A 13153-nucleotide genomic window follows, 5' to 3' on the forward strand; every position below is an offset into this window, starting at 1 on the left:
GCGGTTCTGTTTGGGAAGACAGTTAAGAATAACAGACCTACATGTATCGCTGTCTACAAAATGTAAAACAAAGAAATACAAGATTGATGTCAACGTTATTTGACACCTTCCCCCGTGCCCTGAAAACGCTTGATAGAATATAATATCAAGTCATACAAGAGGGTCATGATGACCCTAGATCGCTCACCTGAGTTTCATAGCTTAAACATATTAGAGAATGTGCAACTTTGGAAGAGGACCATAATATAGTCCAGGTGTTGATACAATGCAGTTCCAGAGAAAGTAGAAGTGTATTACATGAATTAGTGTGCCAGATGACAAACAGTTCAATTACTATATGCTAAATAGGTACTGGCAGAAAAAAACCCAGACAACTGCAGCAGGCCGAGTGTGTTTTGGAATGTCTCTTTAAAATGGTTATATGTATCCAGCATGCCAAGAACCTGTTTAAAGATATTTCTATATTTAGCTCTAAAATGGGGTCAGATGCCACCATTTGAACATGTTTGCAAGAGGACCTTACAATGACGCTACATACCTAATTTGGTGAAAATCCATCGAGACATTCATAAGAAAGGTTTGTTTAAAGGTATTTCTTTTTTAGCTTTAACTTCCTCTAAAAGAAGCCAAGTGCATGCATTTGAACAAAATCGGGAGAGGACCTTACAATGATGCTAAAGACAAAGTTTGATGAAGATCCATCAAATGTTTCATGAGAAAAACTCATTTAAATGTATTTCTACTTTTAGCTCTAGAGGCCCAAAAAGGGATCAAGCAAGCACATCTGGACAACATTGGGAGCGGACCTTACAATGATGCTACTGACCAAGTTTAATGAAGAACCATTACATATTTCATGAGAAAAACTTCTTTAAAGGTATTTCTATTTTTAGCCCTAGTGGCCCTTAAAAGGAGTCAAGCATTCATATCTAACAAAACTGGGAGTGGACCTTACAATGAAGTTACTGACCAAGTTAAATGAAGATCCATCTAGCAGTTCATACGGAGTTGTTTAAAGGTATACATATTTTTAGCTCTAGTGGCCCTTAAAAAGGGTCAAGCCCTCCACTTGAATAAAAGTGATAGAGGACATAATAATGATGCTACAGACCAAATTTGATGAAGATCTATCAAGCGATTTATGTAAAGAAGTCATTTAAAGGCATTTCTGGTTTTACCTGAAGAGGCCCCATAAAAGGGTCAAGCGCCTTCATTTCAGTAGCTGTGAGATTGAACCTTATATTGATGCTATAAACAAAGTTTGATGAATATCTATTACACAATTCATGAGGTTTTTCTAATTTTAGCTCAAGCAGCCTCTTCAAGGGGCCAACTGCCCAAATTTAAACACATTTGAGGGAGGACCTTATAATGATGCTACAGAAAAAGTTAGATGACGATCCATAAAGCAGTTCATGCAAGAAGCCATTATTTTTAAAGTTTTTTTTTTATTTTTAGCTCTGGCGGCCCCCTAACAATAATTTGAAAGAACTTGATAGAAGACCTTGCAAGGATGCTACGGACCAAGTTTGATGCAATTCTGACAAGTAGTTTCAGAGGAGATGTCATCTGAAGAAAAGTGTGGATAGATGGACAACAGACATATGGACAGTGAGTGATCACAATAGCTCACCACTTTGTGCTCAGGTGGAATTAAAGTGCAGTCAATATGCACATGTCCATTTCACGCTAATGAAGCATACCTAGTTTCATTTGAACTGGCTGAGAACTGCCGAGTTCTGTACACAAGAATCGTTACCGACAAACATAAAAACAGTAAAAACACTATATGCCTTCCAGGATTGTTTACACCTGTAGCATTAAAATGAAGTATATAGGATTTCGTGTACGAATGCATCTTAAGTATCAGTGCACCCATTTGAAAGCTGTTTGGACAACACCTTAAAACTCTGATGGCCATTTACTGCATGACAATGGCCAGTGATTTTGTTAGCCAGTGTAAATGCGCTTCATTTTTCAGCTCAAGTCTAACTGAAATTTTTTGGTAGTGGTTGTGGTTTGTTAATAGACTTGTTTTCTGCTAACAATCATTTTCAAATGAGTCAGTTTGTAGCAGACTTATGGCCCTTGCACAACCTTCGTGTTTCTCAAATTTCAGGTATTTTAAACCATATAATATATACTTACGCTTGGTCTCTAAAGGCATTTTTTCACATGTAGCTGCAAATTAAGCATCAACAAATTCAATGTCAAGTTTCCATAGAACTGTTTTTATCGAACATTATTGCTGTTACTTTTTTTAATTCAGGGAAGTGTAATATGCAACATAGTTGTTGCTCTCCTTTATACACATGTATGTATATTGCAAATGATAACAGCTACAGATTGTTATTGTAATCATTAATGTGATATCATTAATAGTAGCGAGGACTAGGACTACTGTTTGCGGATGTTGTGATTGTCAATCAACAACACTTCATTCCCCAGGAAAAACAAAATTTAAATTTTGACTAATTCATGTTTATGAAAATAAAGTTATTTTTTATCGTGCATTATTTTGTTTTTATAAAAGCAGGAATGTTATAGAACATTATAATGTTGAATATGCACCTTCTCTTATAAACCTTAAATCATGAATGATACCAAATGCTAGGACAGGGTGAAAAAGAAATTCTAACACGTTTATATAATAATTGAGATGTGTTTTATTGAAAAAGTATGGAGAAATATTCATTGCCAGCACTACAATGAAGACATACAACAAGAGTGATGCTAAATAACCTGCTGTAACACTCACAAGTTCTTAAATATAGTAGAAACTGTCAGGTAATATGTAAGTTCAACTTTCAGTTTTAAACAGCCTATAGATTTTTTTCGGCATTTATGAAACTGCATCTGTGATAGAGAGAGAGACTAGAAGTAATATTTCATTTCAAACTGTCAAAGAATTCATAATTAATTTTAACTTGACTCAAAGGTCATTTACATGGTACTTGCTGTGTAAAGGAAAGGAAGGAGTACATCATACTCTGTAACTCGTGGTTTATGCATTTATTTCCCTCTAACATTGCTTTTACATAATGGAAACTTTTGTTTGAAAAAACACGGACAGAGATGAAATAGGAACAGTCACAAGACACACAGAGTCTACTATTGTTTTGCCTGGCTGTGGCCTATGCTGCCACACAATCTTTTCATTACTGTTGGTAGATGTTGGATTACTGGATAGGAAGAAAATGGGCGAGACTCTAGATAGCCAGTTTGAACATATTTTGTTCATTTATAAACTAGATAACATCAGTGTTACACGAGCTCGATGCTGAAGACCTTGTAACATTCAAAACACTTCATACACACAGACAGAACTTCACTTCATGAATTTTTTTAATCAGTCATGCCATTTATAGAATTATTAGGATTTTCTTATTTTCTAGAATTCCTGTTCCCCAAGAAAATAATATTCAATGGCTTCCTTGATACTTTCACATATGGATTTTCATTCTCCAGAAATCAAAAATAACTGCTAATCAAAATCTCCTTGTGGGGCCTGTACTCCCAACTTTACAAAAATATGAAATCGTATACCCCATCAAATTAGTTATAAATAAAGTTTATAAAAACGTAATGTACCATGTAAACAGCCCTTGAAACAAAAAGTTCTACCAAACCAAACAATGTGTGGTGAACAGTTTCATGTACATAAAACTTGTGGCTTTTACAACAGTTTATAAACTGGAGGTAAAATTTCCAAAAAACAAGACAACACCTATAGTTGGAACACAAGTCAATCTTGAGAAAAATTGAAGGAGTTAAAAACAGACAAACATGTAATCTACCACATAAAGAAAATATATAGAAAAACTTGTATTGTTCTATATATATTAACATAGACAGAGAACATTTGAAAAGTATTCTCTTAAGTTTATAACAGTAATGAATATAATTCTCAAATATATATAGATATATATATATATAATTTTATAATTATATAGCTCTCCCAAATCATACTGGAAGAGTAATGTAAATATGCAAAAACGAGAAGAAAAATAAACATTTCTTTCAAATTACACCTCACAAACAACATTCAAGGAAAATAGTTGGCTTTTGCTTAAAATGAAAAACATATTTTGTAGAAATTACTGGTACCAAACCAGAATGCAAATATTATCAATGCAGTTTAAGGAGAAAATTTATACTAACAATAACAAAGACCTTCAAGCATTTTCAACAAACAACATTTTAGACAATTTCAATTTCACCCATACAATTCAAAGACTATATAGGATAGGTATCAACCTATCATCATCAAGATAACAGCTTCTAAACCTACTCTTTCTCACTTTCTTTGCACACTCTGTATTGCAGATTAACTATAAAAGTGCCCGTACTGAATTTCTTTGGTGAAAACCATTTTCTATTTTTAATAACAGTGAACAAAACCGGAGTGACCCTTTAGTGACCCCAAATACATTCCTTATCTTGATAAAATCTATCTAAACATCTAGTTTGGTGACAACAGGTGTATCTAACTAAAGATACTGTGCAGAAACAATTTTTCTATTTTCAGTTTCAGTGACCTTGATACCGACAGCCCAAAATGCAATCCAAATTGTCATCCCCACATATTAGCTACCTACAAACTAAGCTTCACCAGCATACCTTATTCCTAACTGAAGTTATTGAACAGAAATCATTTTTCTATTTTTAGTAAAAGTGAGCTTGACCTAGACCCCAGCAACCCAAAATACAATCCTAAATTTCATCTCTACACAGTCATACTATCTACATAACATGTTTCATTACTATATGACCTTGACCTCGACTAAAGTGACCTCAAACAGCATCCAGAGTTTCGTGACAATAGGTGTCCCAAACTGAAGTAGATGAGCAGAAGTTGTTTTTCTGTTTCTACTTACAGTGACCTTGACTTTCATTAATGTGACACTAAATATTATTCTTACCTTTGTCTCAATAAAAGCTACCTACACACCAAGTTTGATGACTGTAAGTCCATCCACCCTTAAGTTATTGAGCTGAAACAATCTCTTTGAAGCTGCATGCTTGCACAACATACCCCACATTTTTTGAAAACCTGGTTAAAAAGCCTTAATTTTTTAGCAACATGTATATTTCAGTTCAAAAACAGAAATAAATAAATGACTGCAAGCAAACTTTCAAACATTGTCATTTCTACTAGGTGGAATCTTCCTATGGAGTATCAAGTGATTTGACATTTATTAGAGAAAATTTAAATTTACTTAACAAAATAATATTCAGTGTTTTTGGTACTTGGCACACTTCTGCCTTGGGCATATATTTAATAAAATAATATGACAACTATATCTGGTGTTTTGAACAGAAAAAGATCAATAAAGTTCTTTAATTTCTCATTTCTGTAAGTAATTTTGGTTTTTATATATTCATGCAGAAACTACAGTACTGCTTTCATTACTGAACTATGCACATCCAAGGTAAATCATTAAACATTTTTTCAAAGCTGTTTACAAAAGCAGTACTATAAATAACAGCTCAGAACAAAACATAGCCGCAAATAAACATTAATTTTAAAAATGTACAAAACGTAAAAAGAAAAAGATTATGCATTTTCTTTTCAAAGTTTCTGGCTCACAATTTAACAAAGATATATTACATGCTGCATAAAACTAGACATGCAAAGTATTAAACCAGAGGAAATGCAAAATATTGCACTGATTAAAGCCTTAACAGTATAGACAGTAGCATAGCCTACACACCACATCAAGTCGGAAACAAGTAACCTTTTTTTTTTTTTTTGGGGGGGGGGGGGATACATTCCCAATTCTAAACAAATTATTCATCACTAATTTTATTTCTGTTCGAACTATGCCAAAAAAAAAATGTGTACTATGCACAACACAATTATAACAAAAAATTTACATATACACTCTGCTTTAAAAACAAAAAGGTCCAGTGTTGCACCAGATAGTTTTCTGAATTTTATATAAATTTTCTGAATAGTGTTGACAAGATTGTAGCTGTAGCAATGACTAGGAATGAAGTAATTATTCAACCAGTGAAGGTTTTATAGAGCTGAAACAATACCTATCTTCATTTGAGGTAGCATACAAATTTATTGCTTATGTTTATAAAGCTGGCCCTACCACTCTATGTACTAAAGTACTGTTTTAAGTAGCAACTAGCTTGTTGTATTCTAACTTTGGAAGTATTTCACTACAACTGGTGGGAATAAAATGAAGATTTTTTACTTGAGGAAAGCATCAAGACATTGTGCATATCTGATACTTCTATGGCAGGTCTTGTACCAAACCTGTAGACAGGAAGAAGACGTCTTGGACAGAGCTTTATTTCAGAAAAAAGTTCTTTGTATAGTTTTTTATACTAAATGTAATAAATGCTTATTTGTGAATGAACATCATTAAATTATAATTTAGCAATCACATGAAAGACACTACAAACAGGCAACACAAATTTAACATGAAGCATGGTATATATGCATTTATTTTACCCTTGGACTATGATATAACATGAATCAGGTGAAGTCTAGTCTACATCATACTCTGTGTTCATCATGTACTGAATTAGCTATGACCTTGGTTTAAAAATTTTTAATGAAAAGTTCATTGAATTAAACTGTTATCAAACATAAATAAATATAAAATGGGAAATTTTCAAATATCTGAATTCAATCGCTGAATTAAGTGTTTAGCAACTAAAGAAGCTTTTGAAGCCGACAAAAATGGAACTGTTTGCACTCTGACACTAATGCATGTTATAACGAGTAAATGGAACTATATAAATTACAAAACTTGTGAAACTGTTCTAGGTAAAACACACATTATTTTGTGTACCAACATCTGCAGAAGCCTGAGGGAATGGCAGTGACCAAGACCGAAGAAACTTTTACGCAAAAAACAGGATGTATACATTAGATGCTCATATTTGCAAGAATAAATATTTGGCCCTGGCAAAGCATTTGAAAAAAAATTAAAAATCATGTGAGTTGCCCTGTTAATACATGATTTTTCTCTCTTTAATACATACACTGATCCAGTGAAATAAAGTAGTTTTTATGCCAGAACAGGCAATGTCCTGACAATCAGCCTAGAGCAGTCCTCTATTCAAGTATAGGCTAACTTACACTTCCACCATATGCTGATTTACTAAAAAGTTTTATATCTAAAACATAGCTAACTAGGAGACACTTCTGGTGCAATATCAAAAGGCATGTTAATATCCATGTTGCTTATACAAAATGCATCTCAAAGTCCTCTGAACAGAATCTGTATATTTTCAAAATTAATTCTTTGGTTTCATGAAGACAAAAGAATGACTATATTCATTTAAAATCAGAGACAATAAATACTCTTGTCACTTTACGTATTTAAATCCTTGTTAAAGTCCTAAAAATGAAGCCAACAACAAAACTGAGTGACCTTTCACACAACAATATGATAACCTACTATTCAGAAGCGTGTTTGTATTGGCTTTCAGAATTGTAATCAAAAGTCTTATCAAATACATGAATTAGGCGTGAGCATTCTGTTAAACTGAATGTCCTAAAACTGAATGTCTTAAATTCAACAGTTTTGGATATCACAGAGAATGTCACAAATATTGTATCACTGAGTTATAACACCAGTACAGTACAGTGAAATGTCACAAACATTATGACTTTGAAACATTACCGAAAATGTCACACACATGACTGCATTACTTTTAACATGGACAATGAATGGAGACAGCGGTACATGCCTGAAAATGTCTCATGAATTAACACATTAAACTGCTTATACTTCTAACATCATATTTGGTCTTACACTGCACAGTTCACTTTTTAACGAGATCAAATATCTAACATAAGGAAAACAATATAAAACAAAATTCACTACTACAAAATAAATCAGTCATTCATCCTGTTATTTATACAGCAGCAAGCAAAACTTGCAACTCACATGTAAGACTGATGTACTGATTTATGTCTGAAATCATAGAGGTCTGGGAAAACAATGTGGTTTGCGCAAGGATCCAGACCAGCTGGATCGCCTGGTCGGATCTGTGTCCTTAAGCTACGCAATTAGAGAACTTAGCAACAGCATGGATCCTGACCAGGACTGCGGATGCGAGCTGTCTGATCATCTGGTCGCAACCACTATGTGTTTCCATGGCACGGCTATATATCACATGTTTGAGGGTAAATGTCATGGTAGATTTTAACATTAAAATCATGTTGTAAATGGTTCTAATTACATTTGCCAAAGGTATAAAAAGTTAACTACTCAAAAAGCTGAATCAAAACACTTTGACAGGTAAAGCTGTCGAAATATAATGTTCGAGAAAACATCAGGGCTTGGAATTGGCCACATCAAAAATTGTTTCTTCTCAACTGTAAAATTTGTAGTCATTTATCTATTTTACCATTGCATTAGAACTTTTGCATCCCTTTTTTTATTATTTCAAAGAAGTGCTGAAAAGAAAATAAAAATGATTTCTCTCAGAAGTTTTAACAGATTCAGATGTATTTGTTCAATGTAAGTTGTATTGCAACAATGTGCTATCTATAGCAGTAAGCTGCCGGATTGGATTAAATAAAATATAAAATAAAAACACATCTCTTAAGATTAACGTAACTATAACCAAGTTGTTGTTTGCTATACATATATAAGGTGAATAAATACTAAAACTATATGCAACAAAATATCTATCTATACAATTACAAAACAGGATTTATACTCAATAACAATGAAAATTTATAAAGGAAGCAAGACATACAATTTCAAGAAAATAAAAAAGTGCATGATTTATTTTATTTTTTGTATAGTTGTGCACATGGAGTATTGTCTAAAATAATAAAGAAAAATAGAAAAGGCAATATCAATAAATGTTATGTTTCCCAGACAAATCCGCATACAAATTTCTTTGTGAATGGAACAAAATTCTGGCGACCTTATATAGACAGAAATAATGTAATCAGGTCTGAAAGGTTTACATGTTTATCAGAAATTTGCTTCTTTACAAAACAGATCAAACAGAGCTTAATTCCAATTCTAGAGAATATTAGAGAAAACTATATATGTGTATTTGACAGAAATAGGCTGAGAAACACAATATAAATTGCATAGCCTATAATGATTTTTAATATTCACAAGTATAGAATGCCCACTTCCTGATACAAAACTTTCTCATTTTGATTTACATAAACTTTCCCCCTCATTCATACACATTATTCAAGACTTAATACCTTTTTTTACCAAAATGTTTGTAAAATTATTTGTATTTGAGTACAAAGTTTTTTTTAGAAACAACTTATTTCAAGTAAATGACATTTTCACCATCAGTACATGAATGAAAACAAAATGTTTGGATTTATTGCAAAAGTGCATACAAACTGATTAAAAAATAATCTTACAGAACAGACTGAATGATTAATACACGACTATTCAAGGTCAATGACATGTTCTGGTATAATGCATGAATAATGATGAGGATTTAAGCCCCTACTATGGCATTAGCTGATTATCAAACAATAGCCCCTATTATTACTTTCAGAAAATAGCCTATACTTTATACATCAGAAAATAACCCCTACTGCATATATTGAATACCCTTTATCATGGATATCAGATAATAGCCCTATCTCGGATATTAGACAATGGACCCATTTTGGATATCTATGGACCTGATTTTGGATATCAGACAAATATCCGTTTTAGATATCGAAAATGGACCTTTTTTGGGTATCAGATACTGACCCTATATGGATATCAGATACTGAACCTAAATGGATATCAGATATTTAATCATATCATGGATATTGGGCAACAATCCCAAAAGAAGATACAAATAGCCCTTATTGTTGATTATAACTTTGTATTGGACATTAACCCTACTGTGGACATCTGATCTATTGGCAATATTAGACAGTAACCTTTATTACAGATATTGAACAATAACCTATATTGCCGAAGACAATATTGTTGATATCAGTCCATATCTCCTATTATGGATATTAGACCAAAACCCATCAATCATGCTATTGTTCTGTAGAGGATATTAAGACAAAAAGTAAATGCAGATACCTAACAATATCTTCTATTGTGGAGTCAATTTCTTGTTCAAAAGAGAACTGAAAATGCTGGCGAGGTGATTTATGAACTATAATATCATCTTTTAGGAATAAATGAATTTTATGAATTTCAAAGCAAACTCTCAACTATACAAGACACATAATTGTGTACTTTGTCATTCTCCCATTACACAATACATGGCAGTCAAGCACCAGAAATAATATGTAATTCAACATAACCTTTTCAACATGATCCTGTGATTTTCATCTCAATAACAGCATTATATTTACTTGTAACTTACATAATTTAGACAACATAAAAAGGGAATGTTTTATAATCTGTGCAAGTCTTTTTCTATCAATTTACACAACAATATTTTTTCACACTTGGTAAGTATTTTATGATTTATTTAAAGTGCAAAGTCTATAAGCTAGAGTTGAAAGGCTACAGAATATAGTCAAGGCCGATTTGCTTACATTAAATTGACTCCTGATTATGTTTCAAAGTACTAACTACACCATTTATAATATAATCAAATACACCAAAATTACTTCATCTTTTTACATCATAAGGGATTACATAATAGTGCAAATGATCAACAGGCAAACATACTCGACACAAACATCAGATCTAAGGGAAAAAATAAAACTTTCCATCAGCCTCTCTATGATCTAATGATATGAAAATAGCAGCAATGCATAAATTGCTCCTACATGTAGAATGAGAAGAAAAGAAGCATAAAAAATCAAATCTTATTCATTCTCCAATCTGAATCTGCTATATGCAAGTCCAGTCTTCAACTTCTATGCTCTCTAATCCCTCCAACAATCAGCAGCCGCCGTGATAAAGAGGACAATCTTGAATCCCAAGAATCATCTCTTCCCAGCTCATTCTATAAAGGGAAGCAACCCTTTATACACCTAACAGTAAAATCACAGTCATCTCCCTTCCTATGCTCTTCAACTTAAAAGGAGAGAAAGCCCATCCATACTCAACATATGAGCAAACATTAATCAGAATAAAGAAAATGCCCTAATACAGGCATGATTTGGAAAAAAAAGTTGACAATCTATTGATATTTTTGTGTACTGGGCTATTTATTTGGTGCTGATGGGTCTCCTGACCTGTGGAAGTGAACATTTTGCCACTTTCCGTCTTTTCTCTGCCACACACGGGTCTCTTCACTCTGCTTTGTCACTGGCAAACCATCTCTACAGAAACAAAGTAACAATTTAATTATACTTATCCAAACGACACATTTAAACCAGCAAAATAAAGTAATATTACTAGAGGTTTATGAAGCTGTATGGCACAATATCTACATTTAGCCTCGATATGAGGCTGAAGCTGCGTACCAGTACCCCTAATGAGCTCGTATTTTTCAAACATTGTCAAGTTATAATGGAACCTTAAGCATCAATATTTTACCACACTGAAATATAAATTCATCAGGTGAGTAGTCTTTTTTATATTGTGTGATTATGTTCATGATATTTTCAATTTCACTGAGACAGAAAAAAAGACTTTAAGCATCCCATAAAAAATATGCACCCATCCTTTCATGGATTTATATTGCCTGTCTGAAGTATTGCAATATCTCTGCAGCAGAACTGATACATATTCCTCAAAACAAATAAAACTAGAGCTGTCACAGGAGTGACAAATAAATTACCCCCACAATACGTTCTTGTCACAGAAGTATGGCACATTTTAAGTTGGAAAGGGACCATAACTACGTCAGAAAATTGGTGGTTTGTAGCCAAAGTTGAACTTGACCTGTATTTCATGATGTTACACCTGTGTACCAAAAATTATTTAAATCTGTCAAGCCTTTCATGAGTTACAGTCTGGAAACCGTGAAAACTAACAGACTGACTGACCAACAAACTCACTCCTATTTATCCCTTCAAACTTCGTTTGTGGGAGTATAACAACGTTTAAATATTTACCATGAAGATTACACAGGAATTGTGTTAACAGAACTGTATACACATGCACTTACTTGTCTATGAACTGTGTGAGCCTCACATATGCAATGCAAGCTGAATCGTCTCCTAGGATGTGAACTGTAGGGTTCAAAATACTCGTATTCACGGGTTTATTGTTCTTGGATAACACTGAAATAGAGAAAAACAATACATAGATACTGCCCAATATACAATATGCTAGGAAATTCCTTAATTGATGCCTTTGTTTTATATAATGACCTTCTGTTCAAGACATATATGAAGCTGAAGTTAAATAGATATTTATATTTCAATCTGGTAAGTTACAAGATGTTTATACTTTGAGATGCACACCTTAACATTACAACAAAAACGTAGGTAATTCTGATTTAAAACGGACTAAAAAGAAAGTAATTGGGGTCGCAAAGAAATCCAGGACTTTACAAAATTTTATTACAGCATCACTCTAAATATAGAGGCATTAATGGTGTCTCATCACTGCTTTCACTTGAAGAGGAAATTTCTCTCGCTAGTGCGATTAAATATGCCTAGTTACTTCTGTGTCTAAATTTCTAGTCTATCGAAACTGTAGCTACTGCGGAGATTCATTTACAGGTGACATGTAACACTATATATTATAATACTGTTCTGTTCTTACAGTGACAAGCTGTGTGTATTGAAGGTATACTACTGCTGCATTCATTTATTAATGTACCCCTGTAATATTTGGAAATTATTTTCACACCATTGCTTATTTCTAAGAGTAGGAACTTCACATCTGGTAATTAGCATGACACCTTGTGTCAGTTTTGTTGTTCAGTTTGATCTCGGTTAAAGGTAATAGTCAATCTTTTATTAGTATAATAAAATTTATTATATTTCATATTTCTTCCTTCAAAATACTATTAAATTTATATAAAATTAATTTTGTTTAATTACTGAACTAACAGCAATAGTAGTTTTTAGCCTAGACAATTAGTGCGGAGAGTTGTTTCCCTTTACCAAAATGCTAAACAAACTTGTTTTGAAGCTGGAAAATCATCTATACAATGTCATGTGTATAATATGCACCCGCGATTCGGTTCTCAAATATCTACGGTATATTAATTTGTTTAGTATTAGCTATTTAATTGATTGATCTGAACATCTATCAAGCCTATATTAGGCAAAAATAATCAATTT

General features: G+C 32.9%; 1 protein-coding gene across 14 annotated transcripts in view; it reads right to left on the reverse strand.

Moving 5' to 3' along the window:
* Nucleotides 1–8208: 8208 nt before the first annotated feature.
* Nucleotides 8209–13153, reverse strand: part of LOC123564429 (calcium/calmodulin-dependent protein kinase type II delta chain-like) — a 173560-nt gene continuing 168615 nt past the window's right edge. For all 14 annotated transcript variants that reach the window (XM_045358017.2, XM_045358010.2, XM_053537059.1 and 11 more), the window contains 2 exons: nucleotides 12028–12142; nucleotides 8209–11236 (listed from right to left, as the gene is read on the reverse strand). In XM_045358017.2, coding sequence (XP_045213952.1) covers nucleotides 11119–11236; nucleotides 12028–12142 — 233 coding nt within the window. In that variant the 3' untranslated portion in view covers nucleotides 8209–11118. The remainder of the gene's footprint in view (nucleotides 11237–12027; nucleotides 12143–13153) is intronic.

This window comes from Mercenaria mercenaria, chromosome 2 (genome assembly GCF_021730395.1).
Source record: "Mercenaria mercenaria strain notata chromosome 2, MADL_Memer_1, whole genome shotgun sequence".
NCBI lineage: Eukaryota > Metazoa > Mollusca > Bivalvia > Venerida > Veneridae > Mercenaria > Mercenaria mercenaria.